The 14,010-nt window shown below is 47.5% G+C and overlaps 1 protein-coding gene across 1 annotated transcript in view; it reads left to right on the top strand.

Annotated features, from left to right (window-relative positions):
• The window catches only part of LOC149428163 (ATP-dependent chromatin remodeler CHD5-like), a gene marked incomplete at its 5' end in the record, with an annotated part of 46,603 nt that extends 35,123 nt beyond the window's left edge, over positions 1-11,480 (top strand). The window contains one exon of the mRNA XM_089667645.1: positions 10,778-11,480. Coding sequence (XP_089523771.1) covers positions 10,778-10,893 — 116 coding nt within the window. The remainder of the gene's footprint in view (positions 1-10,777) is intronic.
• Between the last annotated feature and the right edge of the window lie 2,530 nt (positions 11,481-14,010).

Here is a 14,010-nt window from a genome sequence, read left to right as displayed (position 1 = left end):
TTTTTAACCGCTCTTCTCTGCCCTATTTGAAACCTAATTTTGAATTTGTGACAGTTTGGCCGGCTTCTGGTTAAAGGTTTGGAAATAAGTTTTCTACAGTAAAGAGTATTTGAGGTGATAATGCTGCGAATGTGTTTATAAATGTGTGTTTTAATGTAACTGTGAAGCACTTTGGGCAACAACATCGCAATTAAATGTGCTATAGAAATCATTCAAAGTTGAAATGCATTTCTCACTCTGTCCAGCTTGCCATGCGCACTGCTTACATTTCATCAATCAATTGGTTAGTGTAATGTTTACTATCTTTACTCCAAACACTCCACACAGTTACTCCGCCCACTCCACACAGTTACTCCACCCACTCCATACAGTTACTCTGCCCAGTCCAACCTTTTCACAGTTACTCCAGCCACTCCAACCAGTTACTCCGCCCACTCCAACCTTTTCACAGTTACTCCAGCCACTCCAACCACACAACAGTTACTCCAGCCACTCCACCCAGTTACTCCGCCCACTCCAACCTTTTCACAGTTACTCCAGCCACTCCAACCACACAACAGTTACTCCGCCCACTCCACCCAGTTACTCCGCCCACTCCAACCTTTTCACAGTTACTCCAGCCACTCCAACCACACAACAGTTACTCCGCCCACTCCACCCAGTTACTCTGCCCACTCCAACCTTTTCACAGTTACTCCAGCCACTCCAACCACACAACAGTTACTCCAGCCACTCCACCCAGTTACTCCGCACACTCCAACCTTTTCACAGTTACTCCACCCACTCCAACCACACAACAGTTACTCCGCCCACTCCACCCAGTTACTCCGCCCACTCCAACCTTTTCACAGTTACTTCAACCACACAACAGTTACTCGAGCCACTCCACCCAGTTACTCTGCCCACTCCAACCTTTTCACAGTTACTCCAGCCACTCCAACCACACAACATTACTCCGCCCACTCCATCCAGTTACTCCGCCCACTCCAACCTTTTTACAGTTACTCCAGCCACTCCAACCACACAACAGTTATTCCGCCCACTCCACCCAGTTACTCCGCCCACTCCACCCAGTTACTCTGCCCACTCCAACCTTTTCACAGTTACTCCAGCCACTCCAACCACACAACAGTTACTCCGCCCACTCCACCCAGTTACTCCGCCCACTCCAGTTGTAGACTACTGGTGGAGGCAAGAATACTTCACACAATTTCCCCAGAAATTGTAGCTTTTCTAGTTTTAGATATGTTGTTTCTTCCAAACCAAGTAAAAGATTGCGAGTGCCAACATCTGTCTAAACGAATCTCCGATAGTAGGGGTGGGAAGTTATCTGTCGGAGAGGGCATGATGGTAACCACAACAACCCATCGAAAAACTTGGTTCACTCAAAAGGCATTACTGCTCGCTCTTGAAGTTGGATAGTGTCCTTGCTACAGGTGTAGGCCATTCATGTATCTCCTGGAGCCTGGCTAAAAAACTCCCAAAGATGGCATCATCCAGTCCTGAATTGTTGCTAGGACGTTGCTAAGACACTAACAGGCATTACTGCTCACTCCTGAAGTTGGATAGTGTCCTTGCTACAGGTGTAGGCCATTCACCAGTGCAGGCTCTCCCCGCTTCAGACCATCCTCAACTCAGCGGCTAGACTCATCCACCTCACCACCCGCTCCACCTCTGCCACCCCCCTCTGCCTCTCCCTCCACTGGCTCCCTATCGCCCAACGCATCAAATTCAAACTACTCACTCTGACCTACAAAGCCATTCACAACACTGCCCCTAACTACCTCACCGACCTGATTCCCAAGTACCACCCTACCCGTACCCTTCGCTCTTCACAGGACCTCCTTCTATCTTGCTTCCTGGTCTCCTCCTCACACGCACGTCTGCAAGACTTCTCCAGGTCCTCCCCCATCCTCTGGAACTCACTACCCCAATCCATCAGACTGTCACCTTCCCTCCTCACCTTCAGGCGCTCCCTGAAAACCCACCTCTTCAGGGAAGCCTACCCCACCCTCACCTAACTGCTGCTCTCCTTCATTCCTCCTACCACTCCATCCCCCACAGCCACTTCCTCCTGTACCACTACCCCCTCCCTCCTAGACTGTAAGCTCGAAAGAGTAGGGCCCTATAACCCCTCGTGTGCTGTTTGTAGTTACTGTAATGTTTCATGTATTGTCCCCCCCTCTATTGTACAGCGCTGAGCAAACCCTTTGGCGCTATATAAACTCAATGTAATGTAATGTAATGTAATTCACGTACCTCCTGAAGCCTGGCTAAAAAAACTCCTAAAGATGGCATCATCCAGTCCTGAATTGTTGCTAGGACGTTGCTAAGACACTCAAAAGGCATTACTGCTCACTCCTGAAGTTGGACAGTGTCCTTGCTACAGGTGTAGGCCATTCACGTACCTCCTGAAGCCTGGCTAAAAAACTCCTAAAGATGGCATCATCCAGTCCTGAATTGTTGCTAGGACGTTGCTAAGACACTCAAAAGGCATTACTGCTCGCTCCTGAAGTTGGACAGTGTCCTTGCTACAGGTGTAGGCCATTCATGTACCTCCTGAAGCCTGCCTAAAAAACTCCCAAAGATGGCATCATCCAGTCCTGAATTGTTGCTAAGACGTTGCTAAGACACTCAAAAGGCATTACTGCTCACTCCTGAAGTTGGACAGTGTCCTTGCTACAGGTGTAGGCCATTCACGTATCTCCTGGAGCCTGGCTAAAAAACTCCCAAATATGGCATCATCCAGTCCTGAATTGTTGCTAGGACGTTGCTAAGACACTAACAGGCATTACTGCTCACTCCTGAAGTTGGATAGTGTCCTTGCTACAGGTGTAGGCCATTCATGTACCTCCTGAAGCCTGCCTAAAAAACTCCCAAAGATGGCATCATCCAGTCCTGAATTGTTGCTAAGACGTTGCTAAGACACTCAAAAGGCATTACTGCTCACTCCTGAAGTTGGACAGTGTCCTTGCTACAGGTGTAGGCCATTCACGTATCTCCTGGAGCCTGGCTAAAAAACTCCTAAAGATGGCATCATCCAGTCCTGAATTGTGGCTAGGACGTTGCTAAGACACTCAAAAGGCATTACTGCTCACTCCCAGCATCACAAGAACCAGCTCTCAAACCCCCGCACGTGTGTGCTCCACTATCTCCTCGTCTTTACTCAAAAACTGCCAATGCAAGTAAAGGCCACCTGGTGATAAAAACAAACAGCTTCGACTAAACTTGTATAAAACCCTTTCTCTAGGTATGGGCCATTCACATACCTAATAAAGATGACATCGCTCTGCCCTGCCTTATTGCTAGGGTGTTGCTAAGACAGTTCAGACCCCCTCACGAGTGCTGCCTCTCCCCCGTTGCAGCAGTTCTGAGTGTTTCTGCGACAAGGAGGTAATGGCCCACACACGTGCGGGCATTTGAGAGCTTGTTCTTCTGATGCTGGGAGTGAGCAGTAATGCCTTTTGAGTGTCTTAGCAACATCCTAGCAACAAAGCAGGACTGGATGATGCCATATGTGGGAGTTTTTTGGCCAGGCTTCAGGAGGTACGTGAATGGCCTACACCGATCCAACTTCAGTCCAAGCTGCACGGTTTGCTTTTACCTACAGACTGCAAAGGCAGTTTTGGGGTTTTTTTTAACTCTTTAAGATTGGTTGTTCTACAGATGTGGGCACCTAAAAGGGACAGACAAGGAGCTTTCCTTTTACATTAATAAAAAAAAAAGTACAAAACAGCAAAGTGGAATTTTCAGCCTCTTCAGCAGAAGGACACGGGTCTGCATATGGTGGTATTGATTGTACGTTGTAAATAATTCATATTGACAGAACCTCAACAATGAGGAGTACGTGCTCTAAGTGCCGAGTGGACGATCTCATCATCAATCATTCATTGTTTTCAGTGTCACGCCAAATTCTGCGTTTAGATGCATCCCTATTACTCCCGTCATTAAAAGTTCATAACAAGTAAAAAATGCTAGCAGGGCTCCTTACCCGTCCTGTTCTCATGTCAGTGGAAGCAGCGGCTGTGCTACGTCCTTGTACAGTACTTCTGTAATATGCAGGGCAGCAGGAAAGGTAAGTTCTGGCCCATTCTCACCTGACTGCATTGTGCCACAGAGCGTGTTGAAGCACATTGGCAGCCCATTCAAAATAGGACCCGCCCCCTGCCCGTGGTAGGACGATCAGCCCCGGTTCACACTATGAATTGCACAGGAGCACGAAGAATCGCATGCGATTCAGTGTGGTGGGGTTTAAGCCCATTCATTGTGAATGAGCTCAAGTCACACTGCACCGCAACAAAAGTAGTGCATGCTCACTGCAACCGGATCACATGATACTTTTGTACCATGCGATCCGGTGTGGGCAAATGCACTGTTTATACCCTGCGTTTGGGGTGTCATGAACTTAACATTGACGCCAGCTGCACTGAACATGATGCAGGAAACGAGCACGGATCGCAGGATTCCCCAACCCACACTGCAACACAGGAAACCTGCGATCCGTGCATCTCTCCCAATCCACAGCACACAAACTAGGCCATCACTCCTCTCATCTGTCTCCTCTCTTCTGTTCTCCTCTCTTCTGTTCTCCTCTCTCTCTGTTCTCCTCTCTTGTGTTCTCCTCTCTCTCTGTTCTCCTCTCTCTCTGGTCTCCTCTCTTCTGGTCTCCTCTCTTCTGGTCTCCTCTCTTCTGTTCTCCTCTCTTCTGTTCTCCTCTCTTCTGTCTCCTCTCTTCTGTTCTCCTCTCTTCTGTTCTCCTCTCTTCTGTTCTCCTCTCTTCTGGTCTCCTCTCTTCTGTTCTCCTCTCTTCTGTTCTCCTCTCTTCTGTTCTCCTCTCTTCTGTTCTCCTCTCTTCTGTTCTCCTCTCTTCTGTTCTCCTCTCTTCTGTCTCCTCTCTTCTGTCTCCTCTCTTCTGTCTCCTCTCTTCTGTCTCCTCTCTTCTGTTCTCCTCTCTTCTGTCTCCATTCTTCTGTTCTCCTCTCTTCTGTCTCCATTCTTCTGTTCTCCTCTCTTCTGTCTCCTCTCTCTCTGGTCTCCTCTCTTCTGTTCTCTTCTCTCTGTTCTGCTCTCTCCGCTCTCCTCTCTTCTGTTCTCCTCTCTCCGTTCTCCTCTCATCTGTCTCCATTCTTCTGTCTCCTCTCTTCTGTTCTCCTCTCTTCTGTTCTCCTCTCTTCTGTCTCCTCTCTGTTCTCTCTCTGTTCTGCTGTCTCCATTCTCCTCTCTTCTGGTCTCCTCTCTCTGTTCTCCTCTCTTCTGTCTCCTCTCTTCTCTCTCCCTCCTCCTCTCCTTTTTTTTCCCCTCTCTCTCCTTTCTCCTCTGTTCTCTGTCCTCTCTCCCATCTCTCTTTTCTCATCTCTCCTTTCTTCTTTCATTCTCTTCTCTCTCTTCTCTCTGCTCTCTTCTCTGTCCTCTCTCTCCCTTTTCCTCTCTTTTCTTCTCTGTCCCCTTTCCTCTTTCCCTTCTCCTCTCTGCTCTCTTCTCTCTCTCTCTCTTTTCCTCTCTGTCCCCTTTCCTCTTTCCCTTCTCCTCTCTGTTCTCTTCTCTGTCCTCTCTCTCCCGTCTCCTCTTTTCTTTTCTCTCCCTTCTCTTTACTCCTCTCTCCTCACTTCTCTGTCCTTTCTCCTCTCTCCTCTCTGCTCTCGCTTCTCTCCCCCTTCTCTTCTCTCTCCATCTCCTCTCTTTTCTCATTTCTCTTCTCAGTTCTTTTCTCTGTCCTTTCTCTTCTCTTTTCCCTTCTCTTCTCTCCTGTCCTCTCTCCTCTCTTGTCTTCTCTCTTCCCTCTCCTCTCTTGTCTTCTCTCTTCCCTCTCCTCTTTTGTCTTCTCTGTCTTCTCACTCCTTTCCTCTATCCGTTCACCTCTTTTTCTCTTTTCTCTGCGCTCTCCTCTCCTTTCTTCTCTATTCTGTCTTCTCTCTTTTCTCTTCTCTCTGCTCTCCCCTCTCTTTTCTCTCTTCTCTTTTCTTTCCTCCAATCAACTTGCTTCTTTGCAGCAGAGCCTTATACTTGTGCTGCCCCTCCCACTTCATTTGGAAGCTGCTGTGCAGGACTTTGCAGGAGGCTGATATGACCAAATCAGGTACATTATCACCTATTTTGTAAAAAAGCATATGTGTGTATATATGTATATATTGGTCAAAAAATTAAATGAATACTTTTTAATCTGAGTCTAGCATCAAGTCGATGAAACTCCTGGGATATTGATCTGGTCAAGTAAGTCGCAGAGGGGGTTGTTCATCGGTTTCAGATGCTTTGGTATTCATGAAATTAACAGGTGCACTAGATGGGCAACAATGAGACGACCCCCAAAACAGGAATGGTTTTACAGGTGGAGGCCACTGACATTTTTTCCCTACTCATCTTTTCTGACTGTTTTTCACTAGTTTTGCATTTGGCCGGGGTCAGTGTCACTACTGGTAGCATGAGGCCATACCTGGACCCTACAGAGGCTACACAGGCAGTCCAACTCCTCCAGGATGGCACAACAATACGTGCCATTGCCAGAAGGCTTGTTTGTCTCAGCAGTCTAAAGAGCATGGAGGAGATTCCAGGAGACAGGCAGTTCCTCTAGGAGAGCTGGACAGGGCCATAGAAGGTCCTTAACCCATCAGCAAGACCGGTATCTGCTCCTTTGTGCAAGGAGGAACAGGATGAGCCCTGCCAGAGCCCTACAAAATGACCTCCAGCAGACCACTGGTGTGAATGTCTCTGACCAAACAATCAGAAACAGTCTTCATGAGGGGGGCCTGAGGGCCTGACATCCTCTAGTGGGCCCTGTGCTCACTGCCCGGCACCATAGAGCTGGATTGGCATTTGCCATTGAACCCCAGAATTGGCAGGTCTACCACTGGCCCCCTGTGCTTTTCACAGATGAGAGCAGGTTCACCCTGAGCACATGTGACATACGTGAAAGGGTCTGTCCCATGGAGGGACGCACAGACCTCTACAGGCTAGACCTTGGCACCCTGACTGCCATTAGGTATCGGGATGAAATTCTTGGACCAATTGTCAGACCCTACGCTGGTGCAGTGGGTCCTGGGTTCCGCCTGGTGCAGTGTGTCCTGGGTTCCTCCTGGTGTAGTGTGTCCTGGGTTCCTCCTGGTGCAGTGGGTCCTGGGTTCCTCCTGGTGTAGTGTGTCCTGGGTTCCTGCTGGTGCAGTGGGCCCTGGGTTCCTCCTGGTGTAGTGTGTCCTGGGTTCCTCCTGGTGCAGTGGGTCCTGGGTTCCTCTTGGTACAGTGGGCCCTGGGTTCCTCCTGGTGCAGTGGGTCCTGGGTTCCTCCTGGTGCATGACAATGCCCGGTCTCATGTGGTGAGAGTATGCAGGCAGTTCCTGGAGGATGAAGGAATTGATACCATTGAATGGCCCACATGCTTGCCTGACCTAAATCCAATAGAACACTTCTGGGATGTCATGTTTTGGTCTATCCAACGCCTCCAGGTTGCACCTCAGACTGTCCAGGAGCTCAGTGATACTCTGGTCCAGATCTGGGAGGAAATCCCCCAGGACACCATCCGTGGTCTCATTAGGAGCCCCCCCCCTGATGTTGTCAGGCATGCATACAAGCACGTGGGGGCCACACAGACTACTGAGGACCATTCTGAGTTGCTGCAATGACATTTCAGCAAAATGGACTCGCCTGATGTATCATTTCTTCACTTTGATTTTCGGGGTGTTTTTGAATTTAGTCCTCTGTTAGTCTATCCTTTTCATTTCCATCCAACGATGGGGCATCCTTACGTTCCTCACCCATCCCCCCGTCCATGTCAGTATAGAGATCCAGCAGGAGATTCCTCCCCATTGAGATCTGATGGGTTTTCAAAGTCTTCTTCCTTTCATTTTTTTTGAGCAGTGTATATATATATATATATATATATATATATATATATATACTGTGAAGGAAATAAGTATTTGATACTCTGCTGATTTTGAATGTTTGCCCCTCACAAAGAAATGATCTGTCTAACAATGGAATGTTCGGTGTAACACTGAGAGACAGAATACAACAACAAATTCAGCAGAAATGCGTCTAACAAATGATGACTGATCTGCATGTTCATGAGGGAAAGAAGGATTTGATCCCCTTCACAAAACATGACTTAGTACTTGGTGGCAAATCCCTTGTTGGCAATCACAGAGGTCAGACGTTTCCTGGAGTTGGCCCCCAGGTTTGCACACATCTCAGGAGGGATTTTGGCCCACTCCTCTTGGCACATCTTCTCCAAGTCATTAAGGTTTGGTGGCTGACATTTGGCAACTCGAACTTTCAGCTCCCTCCACAGATTTTCAATCGGATGAAGGTCTGGAGACTGGCTAGACCACTCCAGGACCTTAATGTGCTTCTTCTTGAGCCGCTCCTTTGTTGCCTTGGCCGTGTGCTTTGGGTCATTGTCATGCTGGAACACCCTTCTATGACCCATTTTTAATGCCCTGGCTGAGGGAAGAAGGTTCTCACCCAAGATTTGATGGTACATTGCCCCGTCCATCGTCCCTTTGATGCGGTGCAGTTGTCCTGTCCCCTTAGCAGAAAAACGCCCCAAAGCAGAATGTTTCCACCACCATGTTTCACAGTTGGAATGGTGTTTTTGGGGTCATAGGCAGCATTCCTCCTCCTCCAAACACGGCGAGTTGAGTTGATGCCAAAGAGCTGGATTTTGGTCTCATCTCACGACAACACTTTCAACCAGTCCTCCTCTGCATCATTCAGATGTTCAGTGGCAGACTTCAGATGGGCCTGGACATGTGCTTTCTTGAGCAGAGGGACCTTGCGGGCACTGCAGGATTTCAGTCCATGTCGGCGTAGTGTGTTACCAATTGTTTTCTTGGTGACTGTGGTCCCAGCTGCCTGGAGATCATTGACAAGATCCTCAGGTGTAGTTCTGGGATGATTCCTCACTGTTCTCATGATCATTGACACTCCACGAGGTGAGATCTTGCATGGTGCACCAGACCTAGGGAGACTGACACTTGTTTTGTGTTTCTTCCATTTGTGAATGATTGCACCAACTGTTGTCACCTTCTCACCAAGCTGCTTGGCCATAGTTTGGTAGCCCAGTCCAGCCTTGTGTAGGTCTACCATCTTGTCCCTGACATCCTTGGACAGCTCTTTGGTCTTTGCCATGGTGGAGAGTTTGGAATCTGATGGTTTGATTGCTCCTGTGGACAGGTGTCTTTTATACAGGTAACACAATGAGATTAGCAGCACTCCCTTTAAGAGACTGCTTCTAATCTCAGCTTGTTACCTGTATGAAAGACACCTGGTAGCCAGAAATCCTGCTGAATGATAGGGGATCAAATCCTTCTTTCCCTCATGAACATGCAGATCAGTCATCATTTGTTAGACACATTTCTGCTGAATTTGTTGTTGTATTCTGTCTCTCAGTGTTACACCGAACATTCCATTGTTAGACCGATCATTTCTGTGTGAGGGGGAACATTCCATTGTTAGACCGATCATTTCTGTGTGAGGGGCGAACATTCAGCATCAGCAGGGGAGCAAATACACATTTCCTTCACTGTATATATATGTATATAATTATTTTCCTTAAGAATCCATTATCCAGATTTGTATTAAATCCTCCCTCTGGCTTCCCCTTCAGTCTTGCACAGGTGTACCGGCTCCTCCCCTCCAGTCTTGCACAGGTGTACCGGCTCCTCCCCTTCAGTCTTGTACAGGTGTAGTGGCTCCTCCCCTTCAGTCTTGCACAGGTGTACCGGCTCCTCCCCTCCAGTCTTGCACAGGTGTACCGGCTCCTCCCCTCCAGTCTTGCACAGGTGTACCGGCTCCTCCCCTCCAGTCTTGCACAGGTGTACCGGCTCCTCCCCTCCAGTCTTGCACAGGTGTACCGGCTCCTCCCCTTCAGTCTTGCACAGGTGTACCGGCTCATCCCCTCCAGTCTTGCACAGGTGTACCGGCTCCTCCCCTCCAGTCTTGCACAGGTGTACCGGCTCCTCCCCTCCAGTCTTGCACAGGTGTACCGGCTCCTCCCCTCCAGTCTTGCACAGGTGTACCAGCTCCTCTCCTGGACTGGAATGGCTTCCTCTGATTTCACTGCACACTGTGAGTTTCTCACAATGTGCAGTAGAAGCTGCCTCAATTCAGAAAGAGCTCTGCCTCATTTCCTGACTGGAGGATGCCCAGGATCATCTTGCACTTTCCTCCTCAGCCTGACTCCCTGATGTACCCCTTTCATTCATTGGATTTCAGTTCTTTCAATTCTGGAGGCTCAGCATCGCATGTTGGTGTTAGCTAGGGTGGTCTGCAACCTGCCTAGGAATGTCCTCCAGACTGGCCCCGCCCATCAAGGCATTTTGATATTTGCTTAAGAGCCAGCCCGCTGCTTGCATCAGGGCTTAGGGCTACTTAGAAGAGGCAGGATGCTGTGATGTTTCAGGAAGCTACTTGTACAGTACCCTGATGGCCCCTCCCACCAGCCGTGATCTGCCTGCATTTTATAGCAATACTCAGAGACCCAGTGATGACATCACCAGTATGAAATAAGGTATGTAATTAACATAGGTTTTATTGAAAAATGTAATTAGCATGCCGATGATTGGGGGGGGGGGTAAGGTATATAATGAAAATGGAATATTTTTAAATAAAAATTCAATTCAATTGAATTTTTTTTGTTTGTTTTTTTTCTCTGTTGGGTGCACTGGATGGACCTGTGTCTTCTTTTTTTTCAACTAGATTAACTATGAAAACTGCTTCGGATTATGGCTGTTCCAGTCGTAGTAAATTGCCCTCAGTGCCTCCGTTATTCTTTATTTTCCTCCCACAGCTTCCAATGGGCCACACCCTTGTTACCCGGACAGGAAGTCAGTGGAGTCCCTCTTGGACGGAGGACCGTTGGATCGGAAGGGAAGACCCCACGACATCATTTTTATTGAAGATTAAGAAGCCTACCGCGCCCAGAGACAGCCATATAACCACATTTCTAACGTCCTACAAAAACCATCCAATGAACTTCTTTTGAAAAAAAAAAAAAAGGATTTAATTTCCTTGTACATTTTTTGCACTTTCTTATTGAAGACTTGAAGAGTTTGTCTTGTTAAAAAAAGGATTTAAAAAGAAAAAAACTGAAACTCTTATGGAAAGGGGGTGACGATGATATTTAAAAAGTTTCTTTCTTATCCGAGGAAACGGCTTTGTTGTCGAGGAACCAACTTATATGCAGCTTTTTTGACTTTGTTAAATCTTTTTTCTGGTTATTTTGTTGGACAAAGCTGCATGCACTTATTTGGCCCTTCAGATAACATTAGCTGGTCACGGTGTGAAGAAAACAAAACAGAAAAAAAAAAATAAAAAAACATTCCCATACCGCCATCTTCGTGACTGGAATAACGGAGCGATCATTGCCGCTGCCGACCACTACAACATTCTAATACTACAATTTTTGTAGCTGTATTTTGCCAAAAGGTTAAAGCCGCCTGTTTGTGCTTGTTTGTCTGTTCATGTTCTCAATAAACAAACTGCGCCCACCATTGTGAGCTCCGTCTTGTTTTGGAAGATCTCAGCAGTGTAGACATAATACGGCAGGATTAAAAAAAATGTCACTCATGGGAAACCTGTTTGTTGTTGGGACATCGCCTTCATTCGCATCCAACCCGTGGCTCCCTGCGTGGCTCGTTCTGACCGTGGGTGCAAACTAGCTCGTCAGCTCGTCTTTTGTTGCCTGAAATATTGCATATGGTGAAAAATGGCCACCGCTTGTAAAAAAACCAACTATTTATTTATTTCAGGTACTTGTATAGCGCCATCAATTTACGCAGCGCTTTACATATATATATTACATTCACATCAGTCCCCGCCCCCGAGGGGCGTACAATCTAAGGTCCCTAACTCACATTCATACATACAGGTGAAACTCGAAATATCAGAATATCGTGCAAAAGTTCATTTATTTCAGTGCAGCAACTTAAAAAGTGAAACTAAAATATTATTATTATTATTATTATACAGTATTTATAAAGCGCCAATAGTTCGCTCAGCGCTGTACATTACAAAGGGAGACAGAACATGTGACAGAACAATACCAATACAATGCAAAACATGAGGGGATTGAGGGCCCTCTTTGGAGCTTACAATCTAGGAGGGAGGGGATGGTGGCACAGGAGGAGATAGCTGTGGGGGATGAAGTGGTAGGAAGAGTGGAGGAGGTCGGCAAGTTAGCAGGGGTGGGGTAGGCTTCCCTGAAGAGATGGGTTTTCAGGGTGAGATAGACTCATTACATGCAAAGCAAGATAGTTCAAGCCGTGATTTGTCATCATTGTGATGATTATGGCTTACAGCTCATGAAAACCCCAAATCCACAATCTCAGAAAATGAGAATATTGTGAAAAGGTGGAATAATCTCGGCTCAAAGTGTCCCACTCTAATCAGCTCATTCAGCCATAACACCTGCAAAGGGTTCCTGAGCCTTTAAATGGTCTCTCAGTCTGGTTCAGTAGGAATCATAATCATGGGAAAGACTGCTGACCTGACACCATCACTGACACCCTCCATAAGGAGGGAAAGCCTCAAAAGGTAATTGCAAAAGAAGTTGGATGTTCCCAAAGTGCTGTATCAAAGCACATTAATAGAAAGTTATGTGGAAGAAAAAGGTGCACAAGCAGCAGGGATGACCGCAGCCTGGAGAGGATTGTCAGGAAAAGGCCATTCAAAAGTGTTGGGGACTTTCACAAGGAGTGGACTGAGGCTGGAGTCAGTGCATCAAGAGCCACCACACACAGACGGATCCTGGACATGGGCTTCAAATGTCGTATTCCTCTTGTCAAGCCGCTCCTGAACAACAAACAACATCAGAAGCGTCTTACCTGGGCTAAAGAAAAACAGACCTGGTCTGCTGCTCAGTGGTCCAAAGTCCTCTTTTCTGACGAGAGCAACTTTTGCATCTCATTTGGAAACCAAGGACCCCGAGTATGGAGGAAGAATGGAGAGGCCCAAGGACCCCGAGTATGGAGGAAGAATGGAGAGGCCCAAGGACCCCGAGTATGGAGGAAGAATGGAGAGGCCCAAGGACCCCGAGTGTGGAGGAAGAATGGAGAGGCCCAAGGATCCCGAGTATGGAGGAAGAATGGAGAGGCACAAGGACCCCGAGTATGGAGGAAGAATGGAGAGGCACACACTGCAAGATGATTGAAGTCCAGTGTGAAGTTTCCACAGTCTGTGTTGATTTGGGGAGCCATGTCATCTGCTGGTGTTGGTCCACTGTGCTTCATTAAGTCCAGGGTCACCGCAGCCGTCTACCAGGAGATTTTGGAGCACTTCATGCTTCCTTCCGCAGACGAGCTTTATGGGGATGCTGACTTCATTTTCCAGCAGGACTTGGCTCCGCCCACACTGCCAAAAGCACCAAAATCTGGTTCAATGACCGTGGGATTACTGTGCTTGATTGGCCAGCAAACTCGCCTGACCTGAACCCCATAGAGAATCTATGGAGCATTGCCAAGAGAAAGATAAGAGACATGAGACCGAACAATGCAGAAGAGCTGAAGGCCGCTATTGAAGCATCCTGGTCTTCCATAACACCTCAGCAGTGCCACAGGCTGATAGCTTCCATGCCACGCCGCATTGAGGCAGTAATTGCTGCAAAAGGGGCCCCAACCAAGTACTGAGTACATATGCAGCTTCTACTTTTCAGAGGTGCGAAATTGTTCTATGTACAATCCGTGTTTTATTGATTGCATGGAATATTCTCATTTTCTGAGATTGTGGATTTGGGGTTTTCATGAGCTGTAAGCCATAATCATCACAATGATGACAAATCACGGCTGGAACTATCTTGCTTTGCATGGAATGAGTCTCATATATTAGTGTCACCTTTTAAGTTGCTGCACTGAAATCAATGAATGAATGCACCATATTCTAATTTTTTGAGTTTCACCTGTACTAGGGCCAATTTAGACAGGATTCAATTAACCTACCAGCATGTCTTTGGAGTGTTGGAGGAAACCGGAGTACCCGGAGGAAACCCACACAGGCACAGGAAGAACATGCAAAATCCAGGCAGGT

The sequence above is a fragment of the Staurois parvus genome, unplaced genomic scaffold, assembly GCF_062004578.1.
Source record: "Staurois parvus isolate SC_StPar_1 unplaced genomic scaffold, SC_StPar_1.0 ptg003456l, whole genome shotgun sequence".
NCBI lineage: Eukaryota > Metazoa > Chordata > Amphibia > Anura > Ranidae > Staurois > Staurois parvus.
This window is presented reverse-complemented; position numbering and strand designations above follow the sequence as displayed.